We start from the raw sequence: 22,260 nt of genomic DNA, 5'->3' as shown, positions 1-22,260 counted from the left end.
AATTTTTGATAGATTTTAATTTATCGTGGACTTTGCCCCTCAGTGTTGCTGCATAGAACAAGTCAAGCAAGCCCAGTAGCAGCAAGCAGTGTACTGCACTGAATGACATGGATCATGTCTGTGTCCTGTGCAGTAAATAAAGGATTCTGGTGAGATGCAAACACTGCCTACTGCCTATCTATTTCTTTCATTGTTATGTGAGTGTAACTGTACTGCAAATAAGTGTCAGAAATAACTGTTGGTTTGTGATTCCCTTTATGCATGTTGGCAAAATACCAAATTGTTTGTGCCCATCTGAAGTTCAAGTGGAAAAGAAACAAAAAACTGTTGTATCCTTTGTGTACATCACACATCTAACTTAGAGATCCAAAAGATGGTGCTCAGGGGGACTTTGGTTTGTTAATGAAAGTGCCCTTGGCTTTAAGATGAGTAAGCAGTACAAAACGCTGTTATACCAAATATTCTTAATGTTGTTTTTTCTGATAAGCACCAGAATAATTTTGTGGTTTTGTTCTGTTAGCAAACTTTAGACTTTTTTTGGGGTTTATGCTCAGGTCTGTATATCACAAGCCTTAAAACAAATACATGTGGCTGCTGATTTTATTGGAGAAGACTACTGCAACCACAAAGCTTCACAGTGTAATAAATCCTTATGGCAAATAACCATGTACAACCTGCTTAATGCTGCTTTCTTTGGGAAATAGTGGTTATTTTCACAGCTAGAGTTCTTTTCCTAGAAATCAGAAATATTTTATCAGGGTGACTTGTATTTTGCAAATGCTGAGGGTCATACTTGTAAGCTCTTGTTATTCTAGGTGTCATCACAACTGCTTTCTTTTTCTTATCCTGCCTTTTAACATGGTTAAAAACTGTTTAACTCAGCATCTGGTTAGAGTCAGCAGCCTGGGTGCTTCTGTAATTGTCTGTGGACTGGAGGAGATGACAGTCAAATGTAAAATGCCAGCACAGAGCCCCCACCATGAGGCAGACCAGGGGTGTCAGGGTGGGCTTGCAGAGCAGACCCTGGGATGTGCTCGTGGTCCATCGGGCTCTGCTGCAGCAGCTGTGGAGCACTGGGACCACCCCTGACAGATCCTTGCTGTTCTCTCCCAGGAGCAGGATGTGGAGACTGTGCACGGCTCTGTGCGCGTCACCATGTGCGGCACCGTCCGGGGGAACCGTCCGGCCATCCTCACCTACCACGACATCGGCCTGAACCGTAAGTGGGCTCTGCCTTTCCCAGCACGGGCTCTGGGACAGCACTGCCATACTCAGCTGTGACAGCAGCAGTGGTCAGGGAACCCTTTCCGGGTCCTTGCTCGTTTGTGCGCCTTGGAAGCTGTTGCATGGCGCCTAACTCGTATAGCAAGTGTAATTCTCAGATTTTTTAATCCCTGCTCAGTAAATAATTGGAATACTTCAGTTAAATAGGCAAAAGATCCCTGGTATTTCACAGTGACTGTGTATGAATGCTGTAAAGATTCTCAAGGGGAGGCTAAGGTGTATTGCCAACAGGACTGAAAAAAGAAGTCTGCTGGGCCTCTGGGTCCTGTCTGATAAGCAGCCTTGTGCTGCTTGGGTTTATATGAATTATGTGTCAAGTCAGTATGAAATGAGTGCAGGCTTTGTGTCCTTAGCCAGCATTAGGAAAAAAGATTTCAAATGCCTTTTATCTGTCATATAATGAGTTAATAGCCAGACCTGCCCTAGTTTGTTTTTTTGTCAGTCCTATTTGTTGCACACAGTTCATGGTTTCTTAATATTTCTTTAATATTTAAAAACACCTGATTATCTTTATGGGCTGTCAAGGGGGTGAATATTACTATTAAGAAAAAACAAAAAAAATGCTTCTCTCCCTGTGTTTTGTGGAAGAATCTTTAATTTTGATTTTCAGTGAATCAGTGTAGAGAAAATCTAGAGCTTAACTTTAAATTACACCTTTTTCTTTCCACAGTTACAAAGTTGTTCTGGACTTGCATATTCTTCTAAAGTTGATTTGAGCTAAAAGTATTTTATATTCTGCCAAGATTCTGCATATGTGTTGTGTGAGGACATTCAGAAACACACAGAGCATTGAACCATTTTCTAGGCATCTCAAAGATGGTACTTTCCACACTGGAAGGAAAATATGCTAATCCTTTCCTTATATTAATATTGCTTAAAAATCAGAAATCAGATCACCTTGGAGCCTATGGCACTGAGTAGCCCAAAAAAGACGCTTTTGTCTTGAGCTGCAGCAGTTGATCACATAATGTTTAACTTGTAATATTTGGGCAAAAGCACAAGTCACAATCTTATCCTTCAATATTTTTTTTTCCCCCTACATTCGTCTTGACATAAATAAAGAAAAAAAGAAAATGGACAAGGAAATGGATCATTTAATCTAGGACATACCTGGGATGAATACCCTTGGCTAAATTCTGTTAGTATTTTAACTTTGCATAAAGAATAATTTTTTGATGAATTAAGTGTACCAAGTAAATACTGCTAGTTGGTACAAAAATAAGATGGAAAATCTTAGCTGACCTGCTTGATTCAACTTTTCATTAACCTGCATGGCAGATGAATAAATTATTTTTGTAGCTGCAAACTTAATATTTCCTTCAGACAATTATTTCATATTTCCTTTTCCTTCCCAAGACAAAACTTGCTTCAATCCTCTCTTCAACTTCGAGGATATGCAGGAAATCACTCAGCACTTTGCAGTCTGTCATGTGGATGCACCTGGCCAGCAGGATGGAGCACCATCTTTCCAGGCTGGGTGAGTTGTCAGGGAAACAGCCCATGCTTTCATAGTTACCCTCATTTTGGAAAAAAGTCTTGCTCTGCAGTTTGATTTAAAAGTACTTGCAGCAAACACAGTAACTGGCTTTTGAACTTAAATCCTGACACTGTTTCTAAGTACTGGAGTTTTGGGAGCTGTGCTTTGTTGTGCCAGCTCACAGCAGACTTTGTGGCTGCAATTTTGTGTTTTAGCTCTGCTAACTAGACTGCTTGTAAAGGAATTCCTTAACAGATATCTACACCTTGTCAATTTAAATATTGAGTTAGCTTCTTTTGTAATGATATCCTGAATATAAGTACTAAATGAAAACTAAATGATTGCTATAAACAAGACAAGAATTAACCTCTACATAACATCCCTCATAAATCTGTGGTCTTTATGAAATGGCAGCGTGGTAGATTAAGTTGATGACCTTCCTGGCAAATGCAGGTAGTTGGGCAGTAAGAGGGTGAGGAGCCTCCACAGAAGGTTGTAGAGAGCTGTGCACCCCTGACTGTGCCGTGCACAATGGGAACCCTTGTGGGCCATGAGCACTGCCATTGCCAAAATGCTTCACCTGTTCAGTGCAAGTGAGACAGGTTTACCTTGAGATGCCCCTTGGACAAGAATCAGCTTGGCTGAGGAAGGGAGCAGCCAGCAAGCCAAGGGGAGGGTACAAGGCAAGGAGCAGTTGTTCTGTAAGAACTGCACATTAAGGAGCTTATAAGTACACTTATTGCATGAGCCAGTCTAGTTCCCTGCTTAATATTTAAGCTGGTCTGATGCTGCTGTTAGCTGCAATGGCCCAGTTGTCTATCAGAGCAGCCTACAAAGCTATTTCAGTCACCCTGTCTTTGCATTGTTTAAATCATGAGCTTTTAAGTGCCTTAGCCCTCATGTCCTGAGCAAGTGTTAACACTTCTGAGTTGTCAGCTGCAGAGGGCAGCTCTTGTGATCTGTGGCTGGCAAAGAATTGATGTCATCAAGATGGTCGTGTAAGAAGCTGTGTTGTCTCTACCTGCCCTTCAACTGGGAGACCAGCATTCCCAAATTAAGCCATAGAATCATGGTTTGCTTTAGAAGGGAAACTTGCAGGTTACCTAGTCCAACCCCTCTGCAGTGAGAAGGGACAGCTTGATCAGATTGCTCAGAGCCCTGTCTAACCTGATTGTGAATGTTTGCAGGGATGGGGCATCCACCACCTCTCCGGGTAACCTGTTCCAGGGTTTACCACCCTCGTTTTAAAGAAACTTCCTTAGATCTAATTTAAATCTACCCTCTTTTAAACCATTACCCCTTTTTCTATCACAACTGGCCCTGCTGAAAAGTTCATCCTCCTCTTTCTTATGGGTCTCCCTTAAGTACTGAAAGGCTTCAATAAAGTCTCCGAGACCAGCTTTTGTCATGTTAAGGTTTAATTTCCCAAAAATAAAATCTAAAAAACTAAAATATTTTGCAGTCCTTGGTGGTTTTTGTTTGGTTATATTTTGGAGACTAAACTAGAGAATAATTAGGTATAACAGAGGTTTAAATACATCCTAGGCAGATGTTTTCCAGCTCTACTCTTGATAGATTTTTTTCCACGTGCTACTCAGTTGAGAATTTGCTCAAAATCTCCTTCTCTGAGTTTTATTTTGGCTTTTAAGAAGACCAGGAGCATTAACAAACAGCTGTTTTTGAGCCTTCTTCATCAGTTTCATAGCCTTTCTTATGCCTTCATTTTCTCCATCAGTATTAATGGAAAGCTGTTCTCATTTATCCTGTGGTCATGTTTGTGTCCCTAAAAACATGCATGTAAGTTTTTTGTCAAATATCTAAAAGTAATTTCTGTAGTCTCTGATTATCCAATACTGGGAAACTTTTTCATGGTCGACTAGAAATACAAACATAGTGAATGCGGTTGAAAACTCATCTCTCTTGTTCAAACTTTTTCATAAATTCTCAGTGTAAACTTTGCTTGGGAAAGATTCACTATAATTTGTTTCGTTCTTAGACATCTACTGTCCTGTAATATATAGAATATTCATATAGATTATGCACATATTTCGATAAAATTGCTTGTGCTTGCTCCTGATTTAAATTCAGCTCATATACTCGGTGATCTCATGATGACCACATTTGGAACAAGCTCTACAGTGATCACTGTGTCTCTAAATATGCCAGTGTGCACTGCTGGATGTGGTGTCATAACTCCTCAAAAACGTGCTTGTTTTAGGTATGTGTATCCCTCCATGGATCAGCTGGCTGAAATGATTCCTGGAATCCTGAAACAGTTTGGGTGAGTGCAGAATTGCTTACTTATTTTTCTCATTCTCTCTGTGTGGCTCACTGAAAGAGCAGGCATTTGTTTTAGCTTGGCTCTCTGGCATTTTGTTTGCTAGAAATACACTTGTGGTTCTTTTGGATTCCTCAGTTACAGATGGATTGCTTTTGCCTTGGTTTCTGAAAGAGCTTATTTTTTGGCCCTTTTTGAAATGTCTGGTTATTTTTAAACAGGAAGCAACTTAGGAGAAATCCCATGTGCCTAATTTAGGGGCTTCCTCCAGTATTCTCTGTGTATAGCCCTCACAGGGGCAGGGCACAGACAATCTGTTCTTCCCACTGTAACAACCCACGTTTTCCTGTGTGGTAAAGCAGGGAGGAAAAAAAAAAAAAAGCACAGTCCCATATGAAGAAATTTACTGTTTTGCTTCTGTGGCTTGAGTGTTCTAGGGGGTCAGTCTGACCTCCCTGAGCCTCTTCTACTGCCAAGTGCAGATACCAGGTTGCCAGTGCTGAAAGACCTAGTGGCAGTGTTCCTGGGTTATCTACCTGCACCAGATCTGGGGATTTTTCCTCCCTTAAAGCTCAGCTTTAGCAGGAGCTGTAGCTGAAAAGGTTCCTCTTCTGTGGAGCTCATGCTCCTGGTATAGAGTGGAGAGGGCAGGTAGACACCTCCAAGGGGTTGTTAGAATAAGCAGAGAAAACTTGGCATTCAGGGTTAGTCATCTTTGGAAAACACAGGCTGGACCATCCCCCCAGTTTAGACATTAACATGCACAAATATAACCAGCTCTTACAGTACTGTGGGCTAGGTTACCTCACTCCCTCCTTAGGGGATGTGTATTTTTTGAACTGCCTAATGTCAGGCACAAGGTCATCAGCTTTGTTGAACTGAACAAAAAAAATGCGACCAATAACATCAGTACCTTGAAAATCAATGCAACTGGTGTGTATTTACAAAGTCTTGGTTTAATATTGCTAATGAGAATTAAAACTATCCTCAGGTATTTTCCTAAAAGCATTGAATAATATGTTTTTCTCAGTGGTTTTGTCTAGCCTTCCCTTCTATGTATTTTGTAAGACCTTGAAGGCGATGCTTTCAATCTGATTTCAGTTAATGCAAATATTTGGTTTGTCTCTGCCCTGTTTGGTTATGAAGTTTAAACTTCATCACCCCAGTGACTGGATAGCAAGAGATGTTTCCCTGCCAGCCTCCTGTTAGAGAGGAACCAGTGCCCCAGTTGGATAGCTGTGATGGGGAAGGGAGGGGGAGCCTGGGGATGGGGGAGCTTTGTATTTAGGCTGCAGATTTCAGGTCTGTATCTTATAAGTTTTTTTGGCAGAGACTAATCATTTCCTCCCAGGATCAGAACAATGCTGTGGTTTCTCAGTATATTTACTTAAAGATAAGTGAGGATAGCTGCTACCCTGCAATGCAGGAGGACTGGGGTCCTGCAAATATTACTGGGGCCACTGACATTGCTGAGGGTCCACAGCTTGCCCAAGCTGAGCCTTCCCTTCTGCAGCTACACACTGGCATGTGAAAGAGGAAGGCTACTGCTGTAATTCTATTTTCAGCACCCTTCCTCATTTGTCTCTTCTGTTTTATTGCTGTGCAGGCTGAAGACCATCATAGGAATGGGAACTGGAGCTGGTGCCTACATTTTAACCAGATTTGCTGTAAGTTTTGTGGAGCTTCCCTAAAGCCTCAAGCCTGATTTCCCTTACACGTTTTTGTCCCCATAGCGTGCATGAAGAATTCCTGTTCTGCCATGCCCAGTTAAGGATGCAAGCCAAGCTTTTAAGTGAAATACCACAATCTGCAGGATAGCTAATCCAGAAGACCTAGATTTTCCATTTTAAGGCCTGGGCTCTACCCAGTTAATTTGCAGAAGGTTTTTATAATGGGAGTTCTCTATTTAAACTGAGGGTGGAGAAAAAGTTAAATCCTAATGTTCTCCAGCTGCTCAGTTGAATTGCTTTAATGAATTTTTTTCCCCATACATATGATTCTTTTCTGCAAGATAAAACTAGATCTACCACTTTCATCCCCATGACATAATTTGCTAATTTAAATTTTTTTGCTGACTGTTGAGCTGTAAAGGATATCTGATGAATCTTGGATCTTCTTTTGCAGTTAAACCATGCAGAGATGGTGGAGGGATTAGTTCTCATTAATGTAAACCCTTGTGCTGAAGGTTGGATGGACTGGGCAGCAACTAAGGTAAACATCTTTAAGTTAGAAAAATAAATCTTACTGCAAGCCTGTGGGACATGAGGAGCTTGGCAGTCTTGTATTTCAAGGCATGGCTGCAGATACTAAACATCCTGGGCTAATTCCTTTTGTGTTTATTCTTCCATTTGCAAAAAAACTTCATACAGGGCTAGTGTTAAAAATAAGTACTGGAGAAGACAGGTACATGTGGCACAATGGAGCTACTGGGACAATTCCTAACAGCTCGTAACTGCTGGGGAGAACAGTTTATCTGGACATGGTAGTTTTGGAAACATCTCTCAAGAAAACTTCAAGTGTAGTGCAGCATTCAGTGCTTTCTCGTCCATGGCTTTGTTTACCAACACAGCCCAAAATATGAAGCAGAGCACAGAAAAATGTCCAGAACAGCATCCTCCATGTTGCAATAATCTGTGAGTCCTAGGTGCCAAAAGGACTCAGAAAAGAGCATTGGCTACAGATGGTTTATACAGCCAGAAGATGCTGACATAAAAGAAACTCCTAGGAGAAACTTGCAGAGCCAGGATATAACGTTCTTTCAAGGCTTAGTTACTAAATATATTCCTATATCAAATTTATAAAAATAAACTGATAGACAAACTTATTTAAATGAAACATAGTTACTTTTCCTTGCTGAAATGAACCTGATCCATTTCAATTCTCACCCAATGCCTCAGTGCATTAAATTCTTCTATATCTGTGCCTCTGCCTTCCACCTCTCAAGGTGAGCATTGCTCACCTTGGGAGCACAGCAGGTGCCTTATCTTCTTGTGTCCCTCCAAAGCAGAAGCATTTACTGTGGGCTGTGAGCTTCTGATGCCAGTCCCATTGCCTTGTCAGGGTGTGTTGTGAGGGAGGAGAATGGGCAGTGGGGTTCAGTGACAGGCACCAGGCTGTTCCTGCAGGGAGTGATTCCCTATACACCTCTTCCCCTAGCAGTGTGTTCCCTCTATAACTGCATTAGTGAAGACATCTGATGAGAATGACTCAAACCCCTAATGGTGTTCTAGCTGGATTGAGGGGGGATATTCTACATGTAGAGAGAGCAGAGAAACATCCACTGGTCTGTTTATGGATAATTGGAAGGTGTTCAGGGGCTGTGTTAATAGCAGTTACTTAGGTAATCTTGCTGTTCAGATTTCAGGTTGGACGAATGCTTTGCCAGACATGGTCATTTCACATCTATTTGGAAAGGTAATGTTCCTCTGATGTATTCAGTCATCTGTATTTACCTCCTGGGGCTGGGAGGGGTGCAGAAGCTTTCAGTTAAACAACAAAAGATGAATCTAAACTGAGATGGGATTCATACGAGCCCCCAGCATTTTGGGCAGAATTCTGCCATGGGGTTTTCTGTATCCTGAGTACTCAAGTGTATCTCAGTTGTGACAAGTCCAAAAGGTGCAGCTCCCTGTCTAGGCAGCCAACACTTAAATATGAGTATAAGAGTTGTATATGCTCATGTTCTGAGCTGAGAAACTCCACAGATTTTTTTTTTTTAATATAAAGTACTTGTAGCTCTGTGGCAGCTGGTTATTAGTATTAATGGAGCTCTCTAGTGCAAACCTAATGCCAAGTGCTGGGCTGTTTTCTGAGGGTATTTTGTTGTGCCTGAAATTGTTAGTAAATGCAATGGAAAACTCCATTCCAGCAGAACAAGGAACTAATCTATAAAGACTTTAGAACCCAACTGTTTGAAAATGTTACTGATTGAAGTCCTCGAAGCTTAGTTATTTACTATTGTGAAATTGAGTTTCACATTACATGTTTGTAAGCTTTCAACATCTGCTTCACCCTGGAAACATTTATTAGGCTTCTTACCCTGAATCTTCTTTTGTTTGTTTTAAAACCTCACACTTGTCTGACTGTAACCATCTGCACTACAACATGTTTTGCAATTGTGAGATTTAAACATTACAACATATTTGTGTTTTCAAGTGAAAATTGTGGTACTGCAATCAGAAGCTAGTATTAATTATGGGTGACTTCACTGGGTGCTGAAAGCTGTCCCTTCCCTCAAGGTGCAATCCTGTTGTGCATCTCATATCTATGAGTCTGATACACAACTACTGTGCCATGTCTTCAGATCCTTTCAGAAAATAGCCCCTGTTCTGAATAATTCTGTCTCCACTTTAGGAAGAGATTCACAGCAACCATGACCTGATCCATACTTACCGTCAGCATATCATTAATGATATGAATCAAACCAACCTTCAGCTCTTTGTCAACTCTTACAACAGGTAAATACATTTACCTGATTTCTAAATGGAAACTTTTAAGAGCCTGTCCAGCTCTTTAGAGAGTATGTCTTGCATGGTGGGATTACATGTGTTCCCCCAGTATGAAGTTGTGTTTAGTAGTGCCTTTAGGGATCTCAGGTGGTTTGCTTATTGGAGAAGGACCTTGTGCATTTGTGGGGTGAAAGGTTATACACTGGGACTGAACTACAACATTGATTCTTCAGTCTAAGTGTGGTTCTACATCAGTTATGGAGGCCACAACATATGTCAGATTAAATTAACATGAGAGTGTCTGTGCTTTCTTTAAACTAGAATATAGAAGTATCTATACAATTCCCATGTATCAAAATTCCCATGTCCTCTCTATTTTTTTTTTTTTTTTTTTTAAGTCGGCGAGACCTGGAGATTGAGCGCCCTGTTCCTGGAGTGAATGTTGTCACCCTTCAGTAAGTATTTTATTTGAGAGCTTACTGCAAGTCAGGGACTGCCATTAGGAAGAGCTCCTCTCTTCAGACCTGGCAAACATACTGAAATTGAAAGTTAAGTAGTTCCTGTCACTGTACATCTAAAAATTTGTGCTTACAAAGTACTTGAAAAGTGTATTTTGATTCATGCAGCAATGTGTTATTGTTAATGGAAACTATAACTCTAAAGGCACTTGAGCTGTCTTAATACAACCAAGAAAACCCAGCCTAAAACCACTTAGAAAACCAACCAAACAACAAAAACTTCCAGGAAGATAGAGCAGGAATGAAAATGACTGACAGATCATATGGCTTTTGCTTATGCTCCAACTTTTGCAACATAAGCTGTCAAGTCCTTCCTAGCTCAGCTGCTGATGGTTATACACAGGAGACTCTGTTCCTCTGACAATCTGTTTGGAATTGGATGGACAGATCCAAAAGTTGGAGCTCAGGGGTCTGGGGTGTGGTAGGCATGTGACTTCGATGCTGATACCCACATTAATTTCTTATAAAGCAAGGAAGGAATAAGAGCACTGGCAAGGGCTGGTTTGCTACCAGCTGGCAAAAGGAACAGGTTCTCAGGCAAGGAATCAGAGCATGTCACTAGATCTGCAGCTAATGCAGGATTTGATGTATCTTTAAGGTGTCTGGAATACAAACCAAATCATTTCCACATGCTCACCTGTCCCACCCTTCCAGAGACACAGAATGCAGCTCAGGGCAGGTCTGGGCTGGGTGGCAGAGATAACACCACTCGTGTGTGCTTCTTTGCAGGTGTCCTGTCCTCCTGGTGGTCGGTGACAGCTCCCCAGCTGTGGATGCCGTGGTGGGTACCTCGAGCCATCTTTGCCACCCTGCTGAGGATGGGTGGGCGAGCCAAGGGGCTGCAAGAGGCCAGCAGAGCCCCTGGCACACAGCAGCTGTCCTGGTTTACAGCAGACCTGCTGGCTATCAGGGCAGCCCAGTGGCTCTCCTCCTCCAGACCCAGGAGAGCTGCCACTAATTCCATGCTGTTTGTCCCTTCTGCCTGTGCACTATTATTTAATAGCTACCACATTAGGAACAATCACCACAGCAGTTCCAGTGAACCGCAAATATTTTCCTTTAGAGAGGAATCTGCTGCTGGTATTTTAACTTGCTGTGTGGTGCTGGAGCTGTGCCCTGGGTCACTCTGGAAGTGAAGAGCTTCTTTCTGACCATTTTAACTCTCCCCAGATGACTGGATGACTTCAAATGTTGTGTCTTAATGGGCATGCCCAGTCTGCTGGCCTGTGGCCACATGGCTGCTCACCACTTGGGATGCTACCAAATGACCCCAAATCACAAGATAAACAACACTTGTTGCCATTGAAGTCCCAGAAACAGATGGGAAAAAAAGTCTCCAGTTCCCAAGTATGGGTTTGTACCTGGAAAAAATGCAGTTAAAAAAGCGAGCTGACTTACTTGGGTTTAAAGATGTATATATGTATACATAGAGTCTTTACACAGAATCATAAGACACTCAGCTTAATCTGAAATAAGCCAGAAAACAGGATGCTGGATCTGTTTTCGTACAAGAGTTCATACTTAAAATCTTGTGTGCAATGCCTTATGTTGCTATTCTTTTCTATAGGTTGAATGCAACTCAAAGCTGGACCCAACAAGGACCACACTTCTGAAGGTAATAACAAAAACTGTGCTTTTCAAAATAAACATTCCTCTCACATAAAACCAGTTGGATTAGCTAAAAAAGCAGAACTAGAGTGATGTGTTGCAATACTGATAATACGGTGAGAATCCAGTTCTGATTTAAAAAGATAATTCCTTCAGGGTGAGAGTATTTTAGTGAGATAAACAAGACTAGGGGCTTCTAGGGGCTTCTTGTCAGCATTAACAGCAGGGAATTTCTCAGCTCCTCCATTTTAGAATAGTAGGAATGAGAGTTGAAATGCTCAGCATTTCACATACCCATAATGAATTTGACTAGAGCTGGCAAAGCTGATCTTGAGATATTTTGAAAGGTTTGAAAAGCTGTGAGCAGAGTAGGAGTGCAAAGCAGTTCATTCTGTTCCTGTGCTTGCCTCTCAGCAGTAGTGTCAGGTGAATCAACAGCTAATCTATCAGCCACAGTTTGGTCACCCTGCTTTTTATGAGGGTACAGTGTAGGACATCTCACTGCTAATTTCCAGAAAATTTCATAAAATGCACTTAAAAACAGCAGAACATCATGCAAAGGCTTTGGCTGATATTTGGCATTCAGAGTATGAGTGAAATCTTCAGCTTGTAATGAAGTAATGATGAAGTAATAGCATGCAAACAGTGAAACAAGTTTGGTCTTGCTTTGCCAAGAGCTTCTACTGCATCTCTCTTTAGTGAACTAGTCAGTGAAAATTATAATAAATAATTTTTTTTCTCCTAACATTGAGGAGTTATACTGCTGTCCTATAATGTGGATGTGGCAGACACCCTAAGAAAGTTTGATGCTGTCTCAGACCTTGTATCAGTGGCCAGCCTTTGCTCAGTCCAGGGATATGGCTGATGCCAGATCCTGCTGCAGGCCTGTTTTTCTGCTAACTAATCCTAGATAGGATTTGGGGTTTCCTGTAATTTACAACTCTACTGTTTTCAGCTTGTAGTGTTCCTTGGAACAGGACTGTTTTTATTGGGTTGACTTTGAGGGGTGGAGTGGCAGGAAAAATGAGATGCTCCAAAAATATTTCATGCACTCAAGATAGTTTTTCTCATTTGGCTTTCCCTGCTTCCCTTGGCAAGTCAGGCTGATGCTTGCCATCAGCAATCTCAGCAAATCGTTTTTCCCTCTCACCTCTGAGCCTTAGGTGTTTTCTCTACCCTGTTTGTCATCCAGGTCAATACAGAGTCATGTTATTGTAATTCAGAGCTGAACTTGCAATCAGGACTACTAAGCTGGTTTCTAAGGAACTGGTAATTGTTGCCCAGCAAAAAGCATTTGTAGCTCCAGCTGATGAGCATCAAGAGCCTTCGTGGTTTTCTGGGGTGCAGTGGTAGCTTTCATAAACTTTTAACAGCTTGCTTTGATGTGTTCAGCCCCGTGTATGTTACTCACACAACAAAAGGAAGTGTTTTTTTGCCAGATAGCTATAAAGGTCATTTCAATATATCCTGAGCAGCAGTGAGTTCCTCTGGCATTACACTAACTGGCTGTTGTCATCCCATTTCAGATGGCTGATTGTGGTGGGCTCCCCCAAGTTTCCCAGGTAGGATTTGGCTGGCGGAAATCCTACTAATCATGTTCTGCAGCGTGTCAGACTGCAACAAATGGGTGTTTTCCTGTAGGGTACTTGCTGTTCCCAAATGTCAGCCAAAAGGATGGTTATGATTTCATTAATAATGATGTCAGTTGGTCATCTGAGCTTTCTTTTCTCTTTAAAGAGCAATGAAGCACAAAATTAATATTGGGAGGGGATAAAATTTTCACTGATAGTCTTAACCAAGTAAAGAACTGAGGTGGGAATGCAGAGGTATTATTTTATGCCTATTTACTGAGATAATGTAGATTAAGGTTTGAGCCACTGACATTTTAACAATATTCTTACTTGGACTATTTATAATATATATCAGGAAAGTGGGAGAGAGGAAATAACAATGCTAGGTTATTGCATACACTGGCTCAGCTTGACTGTGGATGAACTGGAGTTTCTAAAACACATTTAAGCATAAATTCCAAGCTGCTAATAAAGCCAGACTGGCAAAGTTAAAATTCACCTATGCCCTTGTGTTGCCTCAGTAAAAGAGCTGATTTGTAAATCAGCTTTGGGATGTCATCTAACATTTAAACAGATTTCTAAGCAATATGAAATGGTGTTTGTGAACTTCAAGAAAAGCTAAATTTGTAATTTTGCCTGCAACTGAAGTCCCTATCCAGGCAAAGATTGATTTGATTTAGTTCGTCTTCCTTTCCTTCCCCCTCCTAGACCCTGTGTGCTCCAACAGTGGGAATTGGGGAAAATGTTTTTTTAAAGCACGTGGTAGTATATGCATTGCTTCTGTTATGGAGAGTCCATTCTTTGCAGTGGTTTAGAGAATTACACAAAAAATGTTTTCATGTAAAATAATTGAGACTGTAAAGCTTATGTGGCCACTGTTAGCAGAGGAGAAAAACAGGGAGGGCCTCACTGCAAGAATGTTGGTTGTAGGCAGTTGTGCTGGTATATTCCTGGTGAGCGTTCTTGCCCCATACACATTACTGTCAACTCTGAATAGCTGAATTTGTTCTCTACTGATTAGGAATTACTCAATTACTGGTCTTGTATGAACTGCCTTGTACATTTTGTGGGGCCAGTTGTTTTACTTTGGTTCAGCTGCCTCAGAACTGCTTAAGTCAAGTTTTGAGCCAGGTTTAGACACTTGGGCTCCCTGGATCTCAAATGCATGTGTCCATTTTGTAAAATAATGGGGGTATGACTAGTGAGGGTAATGATGAAATTTTCTTATAAATTAAGTTTTCATGCAGTCAGTAGAACCCAGAGAATATTTAATATGTCCCTGTTAAGATAGGGCATCTGTGGAATCTGTAACATTCTAATATAATCTACTGAGCACTGCCTATGATAACTCTGTCTCTCTTTTGCAGCCTGCCAAGCTTGCTGAAGCTTTCAAATACTTTGTTCAGGGAATGGGATACAGTAAGTATTTGTTTTATTGAATGGCTGATCTTGCTACCGAAGTTAATTGCGCATCTAAAGACGAGCCCAGGAAGTCTCTGATCCCAGATGTGTCACTTTTTCCCTTTTGGATATGCATTTGCAAGCGGAAAAAACCACATGCTGTATCTGGGCAAAGGGTTTTCAGACCAAGTGATGTTATTAAATATTAGAGAGCTTTGTAAACAGATTATACCCACAAATGCCTCTTCCACTTCATCTCAATGTTTTTAAGGTTGACTATTTGTAATAGTGTCCCCTCGTGGCATAAAAGGATATGGTTCATCTACTGCACGCATTTAAAATGTCATTGGTTTTAAATGAGGTTTAAAACCTTATTTAAACTTCTTTGAGTTGCAGATGTTTGTTTTTCATATATTTGCTTCTGACAGCTGCTGTGAGGCTGCACTATGAGCCTGGGCTGCCAGCAAAGGTTGGATATTGAAAAGCAATGGGAGGGGCTGATGAGTCTCTTCAGTTTCCCTCTGGATTCTTGCAGCCACAGCAATGTGCCCTAAAGTTTCTTGAATCCCTCAGCCCTGGCCACTAATTCCACTGTAGTAATTTGGTCTCCTTAACCACGTGCCTGGAGCAGGGGAGGTACTTCTGCTTGTAAAGGTATCCTGAAACATTTCAGAGTATCTATTCAAACATGAAGGCTCCTCCAAGGATGGTTAAGGCTGGGGGAAAGGCAAGGGCTTCCCTCCACGTCCATGCAGCGAGGCATTAATGCAAGACTGTTCTTCCAGTGCCCTCGGCCAGCATGACCAGGCTGATGAGGTCCCGCACTGCCTCTGGCTCCAGCGTAACCTCTCTGGAAGGACAGAGGAGCCGCTCCCACACCGGGGAGGGCACGAGGAGCCGCTCCCACACCGGGGAGGGCACGAGGAGCCGCTCCCACACCGGCGACGGCTCCAGGAACCGCTCCCACACAGACACACGGATCGAGCTGACGCCCAACTCGGCAAGTAACGCTGAACAATCAAGCCCCAAGTCCATGGAAGTGTCCTGTTAGACGGCTGCGGGAGGTGTAAAACCGGTCACAGTGTGGAAAAGTAATGGATGCCCCCTGTGTATCACAAAAACATAACTGGTATTAATCTCTAGCTATTCCGTAGGATGAACTCTGTTCACCAGGGTCTGAGAGGGACCAAAGAAAAGAAGCATCTCATTTGCTCTATCGTTATTCTTGTATCTCAGACAGCTGCTGCTATTGTGCCCTCCTTCAGTGGATGCCAAATTCTAAAGGATACTTGCCAAAAGCTGATGTGGTTGTAAACAGAGTCAAACCAGAATTGCTCAATACTCTCCTTTAAAATCAAAGCTGTTACAGGCCCCTTTATCTCTTGTTCTCTTGAAGTAAACTGGCACAATTTGAGATGAGTTTTGAAGTGGGGGAGAAAAAAAATAACTGTTAAGGATGACTTTAAGAAAAGGAAATGAAACAAATGTGCTATGGCCTCATGTTGAAGCTGGAGTTGAATTCATTGTATATAGCTTGACTTCAAATGATAGAAAAGTTAACGTATCATGCATTTATAGGCCTTCTAATTCATAGTATTCAAGCCTGTTTTCCTATGTACAATAATATACTACTAAAATAGGCAATTTTGAGATGAACTAAATCTTTAAGGTTTTTCATTTCACTTTTTTGAGATTTAGTTCCAGTCTTCCTTTCCTTCCCCCCTCCTAGACCCTAAAACCTGCTTACCCAAATGAGAACAGGATTTAAATTTGGTAAGCAAGGTAGGATTTCCTGTTTGGGAACTTGGGCCAAAAGGTTTACCAAACTGCAGAAGTTGGTGTAGCTGTAACAAGTAGGGTAGCTGTACATGCCAGCTAAGCAGAAACAGCTTGATATTTCCTTCAGAAAGCTTCTTTGCAGCTCAAGTTTTTTGTGTCCAGCACAATTGTCATAAATTTGGAATTCTGTAAGCAAAGACAGATCCAGCTGTTCTTTGTCAGGAGAGATGAATAACTGTGGGATGGGCATGTAATTAGATACTGTACATTCAACTGCCACTAATTACTAGATCTGAAACTGATGAGATTTCACTGGTGCTGAAAAGTGTATCCCATGAAGTGGTGGAGCAGCAACGCTGTATCTCTGGAATACAGTGTCTAATGACTTTGTAAATGTCATGATCTGCTGGTTCTGCATCTTTGCATAGCCTCCTTGAGTTGCTTTCTTTGAAGCTAGTGGCTTGATACCTTTCTGCCACTCAGAATGTCACAGTTGGGTGTTCTTAACTTTGTCCTTCCATAGCTAGTGGGACAGGATTTCCACGGCTCCAGTGCATACCTGCTGAATTGCAGTCCTCACACAGACAAAAAGCTCAAATGCTGAGCAGTTACATAGTAAATGTTAATACTTTGGGATTGCTTTTTCAGAAGAACACCGTCTAGGTTACTTTATATTGACTAATTTCAGCTCTTGTGTAGAATATCCATAACATTTTGTGGGAAGAACAGACAATTTCCAGAAAGAATAAAGCTATTGTGTAAAGTCTATCAAGAAAAGTTTCTTAATGAAGTATTTGTATTTATTTCAAAACAAATAAATTTGTAACTTTGCAATGTCTGGTGTCTTTGTATTTTGCCAGGAGTACAATAATATTTTTCAGTCCAAATATATTCTTGTCATCCCTTTGTATCAAGGAAGTCTTTCTGATTTTACTCAGATCTGTCATTCCCTGCTTTTGTGCTCAGAGCTTTCCCTCCTCCAGCTTACTATTCTAGGAAAACATCACACACTTCATCAGCATTGCTGCTGACTATTTTAGCACTTAAGGATATAGAAATACAGAAAAATATTGAGCCATGATACAGAGTACTATTTGCTGTTTGAAATGTTTTCTGTCTCCCTGGCTAAAATACTGTCTAGTGCACAGATCTGGTGTCTGACTTCCTCACTGGAGTTGGTGCCATGCTCACTCCATCCTTTCTGATCTCTAAATCCATTGATGTGATGAGTTCTCCATGAATATCTGGAGTAATTGAGATCTCCTGACTGAAATTGCAGAGGCCACTTGGATTTTCTAAAGGTGGTTCTTTTTGGAGCTCTTACAAGAATGTAACTCCAGGAAAGTAAAGATTAACCTAGTGACTTACTTAACATACTGGAGTTTTCAAGGAGAGGTGCTTTCAAGACTTTGCTGGAACAGTTTTGGGCTGCTCATTCCTCCTGTATCTTAAAAAATCCTGTGATAGAAAGATGCAAAAGCAAATATTTGTTATGTCTGAGCCAAGGCTCTGCTGGATGTGATGATTCAGCAGTCAGGACTGGAGTGATACCAGCAAAGGGCTTGACAGCCAGTGCTGTGAAAACAGGAGCAACCTGTGCCAGCTCAGCCTACAAAAGAAGGGCAAAGTTAGGTTCTTTGCTGAACTTTTATGGGAATGGCTAATCATTCCTTCCACAAGGATACCATGGTGTGCCTGTCAAGCCTGGGCAGTTTATTTTAGTTTAATGGGGAGGAATGCATCCAAGCCTTATTGCAGCACAAAGGGATCTGCGAGCCCTTCTGAGCTGCAAGGAGTTGCTAGATCACTACAAATGTCAGCTTTGCAAGCAGAAGTGTTAATTTGGCAGAGAACACTGTGTTCCTGTGCATAAAAGCTGGAGGGCAGCACAGAGAAGTGGTGTCTTACCTTTTACAAGGAGTTATGACTCCTTTCCCTGCACTACTGGTCTTTTAGCATCTTTAGCTTGTGTTGTAATTAAAGAGATGGAAGTGGCTTGCAGATTTATTAGAAATTTTTGTAAAAACCCTTCCTAGAGCTGCAAAGGCTGACTTCTGTGTTAGCCTGAATATTGTAGAGTCATTAACCTGGAAAACAGGAACTGGGGTCTCACTTTTTTCCAAGTGTGACTGGCCATTAGGGAGCAAAGAGCTACTGTGGCATAGAGGAAATTCAGATTGGGTAACAGGAAATAACCAGTTCGCCCCTCACAGTGCTTTTGGGGCTATAAAGAAAGAAAACAGGATGGGCTACCAGGGACCAGGAGGCTTCCTGATTGCCTTAGTGTATCTCAATGCCAAATCTTTGCTGCAGTGGTACTCTTCAAAACTACTAATAGAAAGCATGGCATTGTTGAAATGTTATTTCTACCTCTGCTTAGGCCTCGACATCTACTGTATAAAAATCTGGCTAAACTTCCTGCTATGCTTTCCCCTCCCTGTCCTTGCAGAGGGGGACTGGGAGAGGATATGCCAATACCTTGTTGTGGCAGCAGGACTTTTGTGCTGAAGGATGCTGCTGCTTTCCTCTTTAAAAGTCTCTATTGACTGAACAGCTGGAAAATTTAACCTAGATGTGTTTTTGAGGTTTATGATTAATGTCATGTGCTGTGAGTGATGGACTGAGCTTGAGTGAAAACTGTTTATAGTAAAGCTGCTTATTTTTTCTCTCCAGTGCTGGAATCCTTTCCCTGTTTGCTTTTGCATCTTGGGCAGAGTACCTGCTGCAATCCTCAATGTGTCTGTAATGGGGTCTGTTGCATCCACCAATGCAACACTTTGAGCAGAGTTCCTTGCAGCTTGGCCCTTCCTCTTCCCACATGCTGTATGCTTCTTCTTTTCTTTGCATTATTTTGCACTGTTTTACATTCACAGATACAGAAAGCCTCTCCCTGTCTGTCTATATGAACAGCTGGTTTGATGTGTGGATTTAGCATTTCCACTGAGCCAAGTATAGACTTTGTCATGGTAGCTGATCACTGCTATGCCTAATGTTTAAATAAGTGACAGAAGGGATGTCAGGTATTTTAAGAGCTCAACCCTTCCCCCTCAGCCCTTTGTAACAGACAGACACAGCCTCTCACTGTTTCTATCCATTGCTTCATTAAGGGCTCTATTCATTTTATAAACAACACAGCTGCTGACCAGTGTTAGGGGGGAAGAAGAAGGAAAAAAAAGGCTTCTGATTGCAACTGCCAGACAGTTCAATGTCTGTTCTCTGCAGCTCAGCGTGGGGATCATTCGCTTGCCCAGCACTCCTACAGGCTGGAGGAGAGTTGTTGCTTTGATGTCATTAAAGAGGTAGCCCCACATCCCAGAGACCCTTCCATACTTTGTCACTGATGGGATGTGCCTCAAACACTGGGTGCAGACATCACTGGGCATGTCCAGAAGAGCCCAAGGGTTGGGAAAAGGGATGGCAGGCAGTTTTCCTTCACAAGCAGCTGCACCATAGTGAGCTGTGACCTGCAGTAGAACTGCAAAAAGTGTCCTTTGGTGACCTGCCACTCTCTGCAATTGCTTGTGGCTGGAGTGGATTATGGTATTCAGGTCAAGGTCAGTGTGTGGAGGGGGCAGGGTTGTTTTCTGGGCAGCAGGACTGGGGAAGGGCTGGGGCAGCTCCAGGCAAAGCCTACAAGAGCCAGGGAACCTGGAAAAGAGCAGGACATGCCACCAGCCCAAGCTTTTCATGCCCTGGCTCTGTGTGTGTGTACTCTGTGTGTGCACAAGTCCCCAAGAGGCTCAGCAGCACGATGGGCAGGGAAGATGGGGCTGCTGAGCTGTGGGTCTGCCCCACCCGTGGACCTGGCACTGGCCCAGGGAATAGACAATCTGCTTGTAGGGTTTGGCAAGCCCACCCCATGCAAAGGTGCCACCCAGCCCCACACACAGCAGTGAGATGCACTCTGTCCCACCAGCCTGCTGGACCTCACACAGATCTCTCCAGCTAGGAAATTGTCATTTACTGAATGACTACAATAAGTTCTCATTTATTTTTAATGATAATATTATCAAATAAAACAATCTTAGTTCTTTATCCCCAGCTGCTAATGTTAAACATTGCTCTGATCCTGTGGCAATTCCCTCTCTGCTGCTCATGTGTGTTTGGGGCAGAGGGGAAGCAGAACCTCACAGAAGGTCAGCACTTCATTTGGAAAGTGCAAAGTACTGAGGAGATGATGGTATTCCCAGAGTAGTGCAAGCAGCCAGGAAGCCCTTCATGCAAGATTGTGTGTTGGGGAGCTGCCCCATGGGTGAGCAGAGGTTGCAGAGGCCAGATGGGACTTCTGGTGCCTGTAGAGACAGCAGGGAAATATGGAACCTTTGTTGAAAGCTACTGCCAGAGACACAGTTGGCTGCAAAATGCTTCAAAATTTAGAGGACTGCCCTTTCTGGAAAAAAAAAAAAATTAAAAAAAGAGAAAAATAGGAAAAAAGTAAGAAAAAATAAAAGAAGCACACTGGAGGAGAAGGCTGGGGAGAATGAGGAGAAGGTGCTTTCTCACCACAAGCAAGCCCAACCAAGCCCAGCCCATCTCAATCCAGGACAGGAGGCCACTCAAAGTGTTTAAGTTCCTAAGAAGGCAAGTAACATTCTTCAGGCTGGAAGGCAAGCTTGATTTGTGGAAAACACTACAGGTATTTTTTTTCTAGAATTAAAAGGTAGAATCCTTACTGAGGTTAGCTGTGGAGGTATGTAGATTAAGGGATACAAAACAGAGTTTTGTAATTAATTTAAATGCTTTTCCCCATGTCTTTAATAACCTTGTTTGAACAATTTCAGTGCATAGTACTTTTGCAAACAGGTTACTCCTGCAACTTCTCAGAGAGCTGATAATGAAGACATGCTTAGGCAGATTGAGTAATATACTCCACTTTGCTCAAATACTCTAGATCTCTGTCCCAAATCCATTAAGAATGTTGCAGAAAAAGCCTCAAATGTTGAGCCAGAAACAGACCAGCAAAGAAATGTAAGTTGGGAAACAACTGAGGTTTTCAATCTGCCAAAATATTCAAAATTAAGGAAATTATCTCAGACCATCTTTTTTTACCACATTAAAGTGCAGGCTCTTTACTTTTATGTGTCCTCCAGTTCACAGCTTTGTCAGATTGCAAATGCCCACTTGGGCATTGGCCAGGCAAGAAGATGAAAAAAAGGAAATGTCAGTCACAGATATATTTCACCTTCATTTGCTTGCCTAAACTTCTAAATGAGGTGTCAGTCAAAGATTCATTAACAATTTGCCACTTCAGTCACAGGTATATTTCACCTTCATTTGCTTGCCTAAACTTCTAAATGAGGTGTCAAAGATTCATTAACAATTTGCCACTTATCTAATATCTTTAATCCACAGCAGCAATTTACCATCTTAAAAAGCCTCACCATGATGCTTTACAAACAAGTAATGTGTTATATAGCTGGAGTAACTCAGGCTGCCAAACCAATCTGGTTTTCCCATTAATTTTTCATATATTTCACTGTATGAAGCTTAAAAAAATAACTCTGTAGAAATGTTAAAACTGGAAAGTCACAATTTGAAAAGGTAAATGTATGGAGATGTGTGTCTAGATAGTGAGAACACTGTCTCCATCAGTAAACTGTTTCAAATTTCCTTCAAGAAAGCTGGGACAAAAAAAATTCCCAGAGTTTAATTTACAAGATGACATAATCGTTCTAAATGTTGTGGTTTTCCTGGAATATTACATACACACAGCACAACCCTAGTGAACACATCAAAAACACTGCAACTGTACTACACCCTGTTTCCAGTTGCATGTACATCAAAATGATGTTTTAAATTCCAGCCAACACTCCATTGAAAGGCATTTTTAATAAGCTTCATACCAGCATTACCAGACCTTCAAAATCCCACCTTTCATCCTTGAGCAGCCTACAGG

The 22,260-nt window shown here is 41.8% G+C and overlaps 1 protein-coding gene across 3 annotated transcripts in view; it reads left to right on the top strand.

Annotated features, from left to right (window-relative positions):
- Positions 1-17,198, top strand: part of NDRG1 (N-myc downstream regulated 1) — a 39,528-nt gene extending 22,330 nt beyond the window's left edge. For all 3 annotated transcript variants that reach the window (XM_021542386.3, XM_085572580.1, XM_085572579.1), the window contains exons 4-16: positions 1,114-1,219; positions 2,641-2,761; positions 4,980-5,042; positions 6,646-6,706; positions 7,164-7,250; positions 8,397-8,453; positions 9,393-9,496; positions 9,886-9,942; positions 10,735-10,786; positions 11,573-11,620; positions 13,140-13,175; positions 14,552-14,603; positions 15,371-17,198. In XM_021542386.3, the coding sequence (XP_021398061.3) occupies positions 1,114-1,219; positions 2,641-2,761; positions 4,980-5,042; positions 6,646-6,706; positions 7,164-7,250; positions 8,397-8,453; positions 9,393-9,496; positions 9,886-9,942; positions 10,735-10,786; positions 11,573-11,620; positions 13,140-13,175; positions 14,552-14,603; positions 15,371-15,636 (1,110 nt within the window). In that variant the 3' untranslated portion in view covers positions 15,637-17,198. The remainder of the gene's footprint in view (positions 1-1,113; positions 1,220-2,640; positions 2,762-4,979; positions 5,043-6,645; positions 6,707-7,163; positions 7,251-8,396; positions 8,454-9,392; positions 9,497-9,885; positions 9,943-10,734; positions 10,787-11,572; positions 11,621-13,139; positions 13,176-14,551; positions 14,604-15,370) is intronic.
- Positions 17,199-22,260: the final 5,062 nt, after the last annotated feature.

This window comes from Lonchura striata, chromosome 2 (assembly GCF_050655825.1).
Source record: "Lonchura striata isolate lonStrDom1 chromosome 2, ASM5065582v1, whole genome shotgun sequence".
Taxonomy (NCBI): domain Eukaryota; kingdom Metazoa; phylum Chordata; class Aves; order Passeriformes; family Estrildidae; genus Lonchura; species Lonchura striata.
The sequence above is the reverse complement of the archived record's forward strand: the minus strand, read 5'-3'. Positions and strand labels throughout refer to the sequence as shown.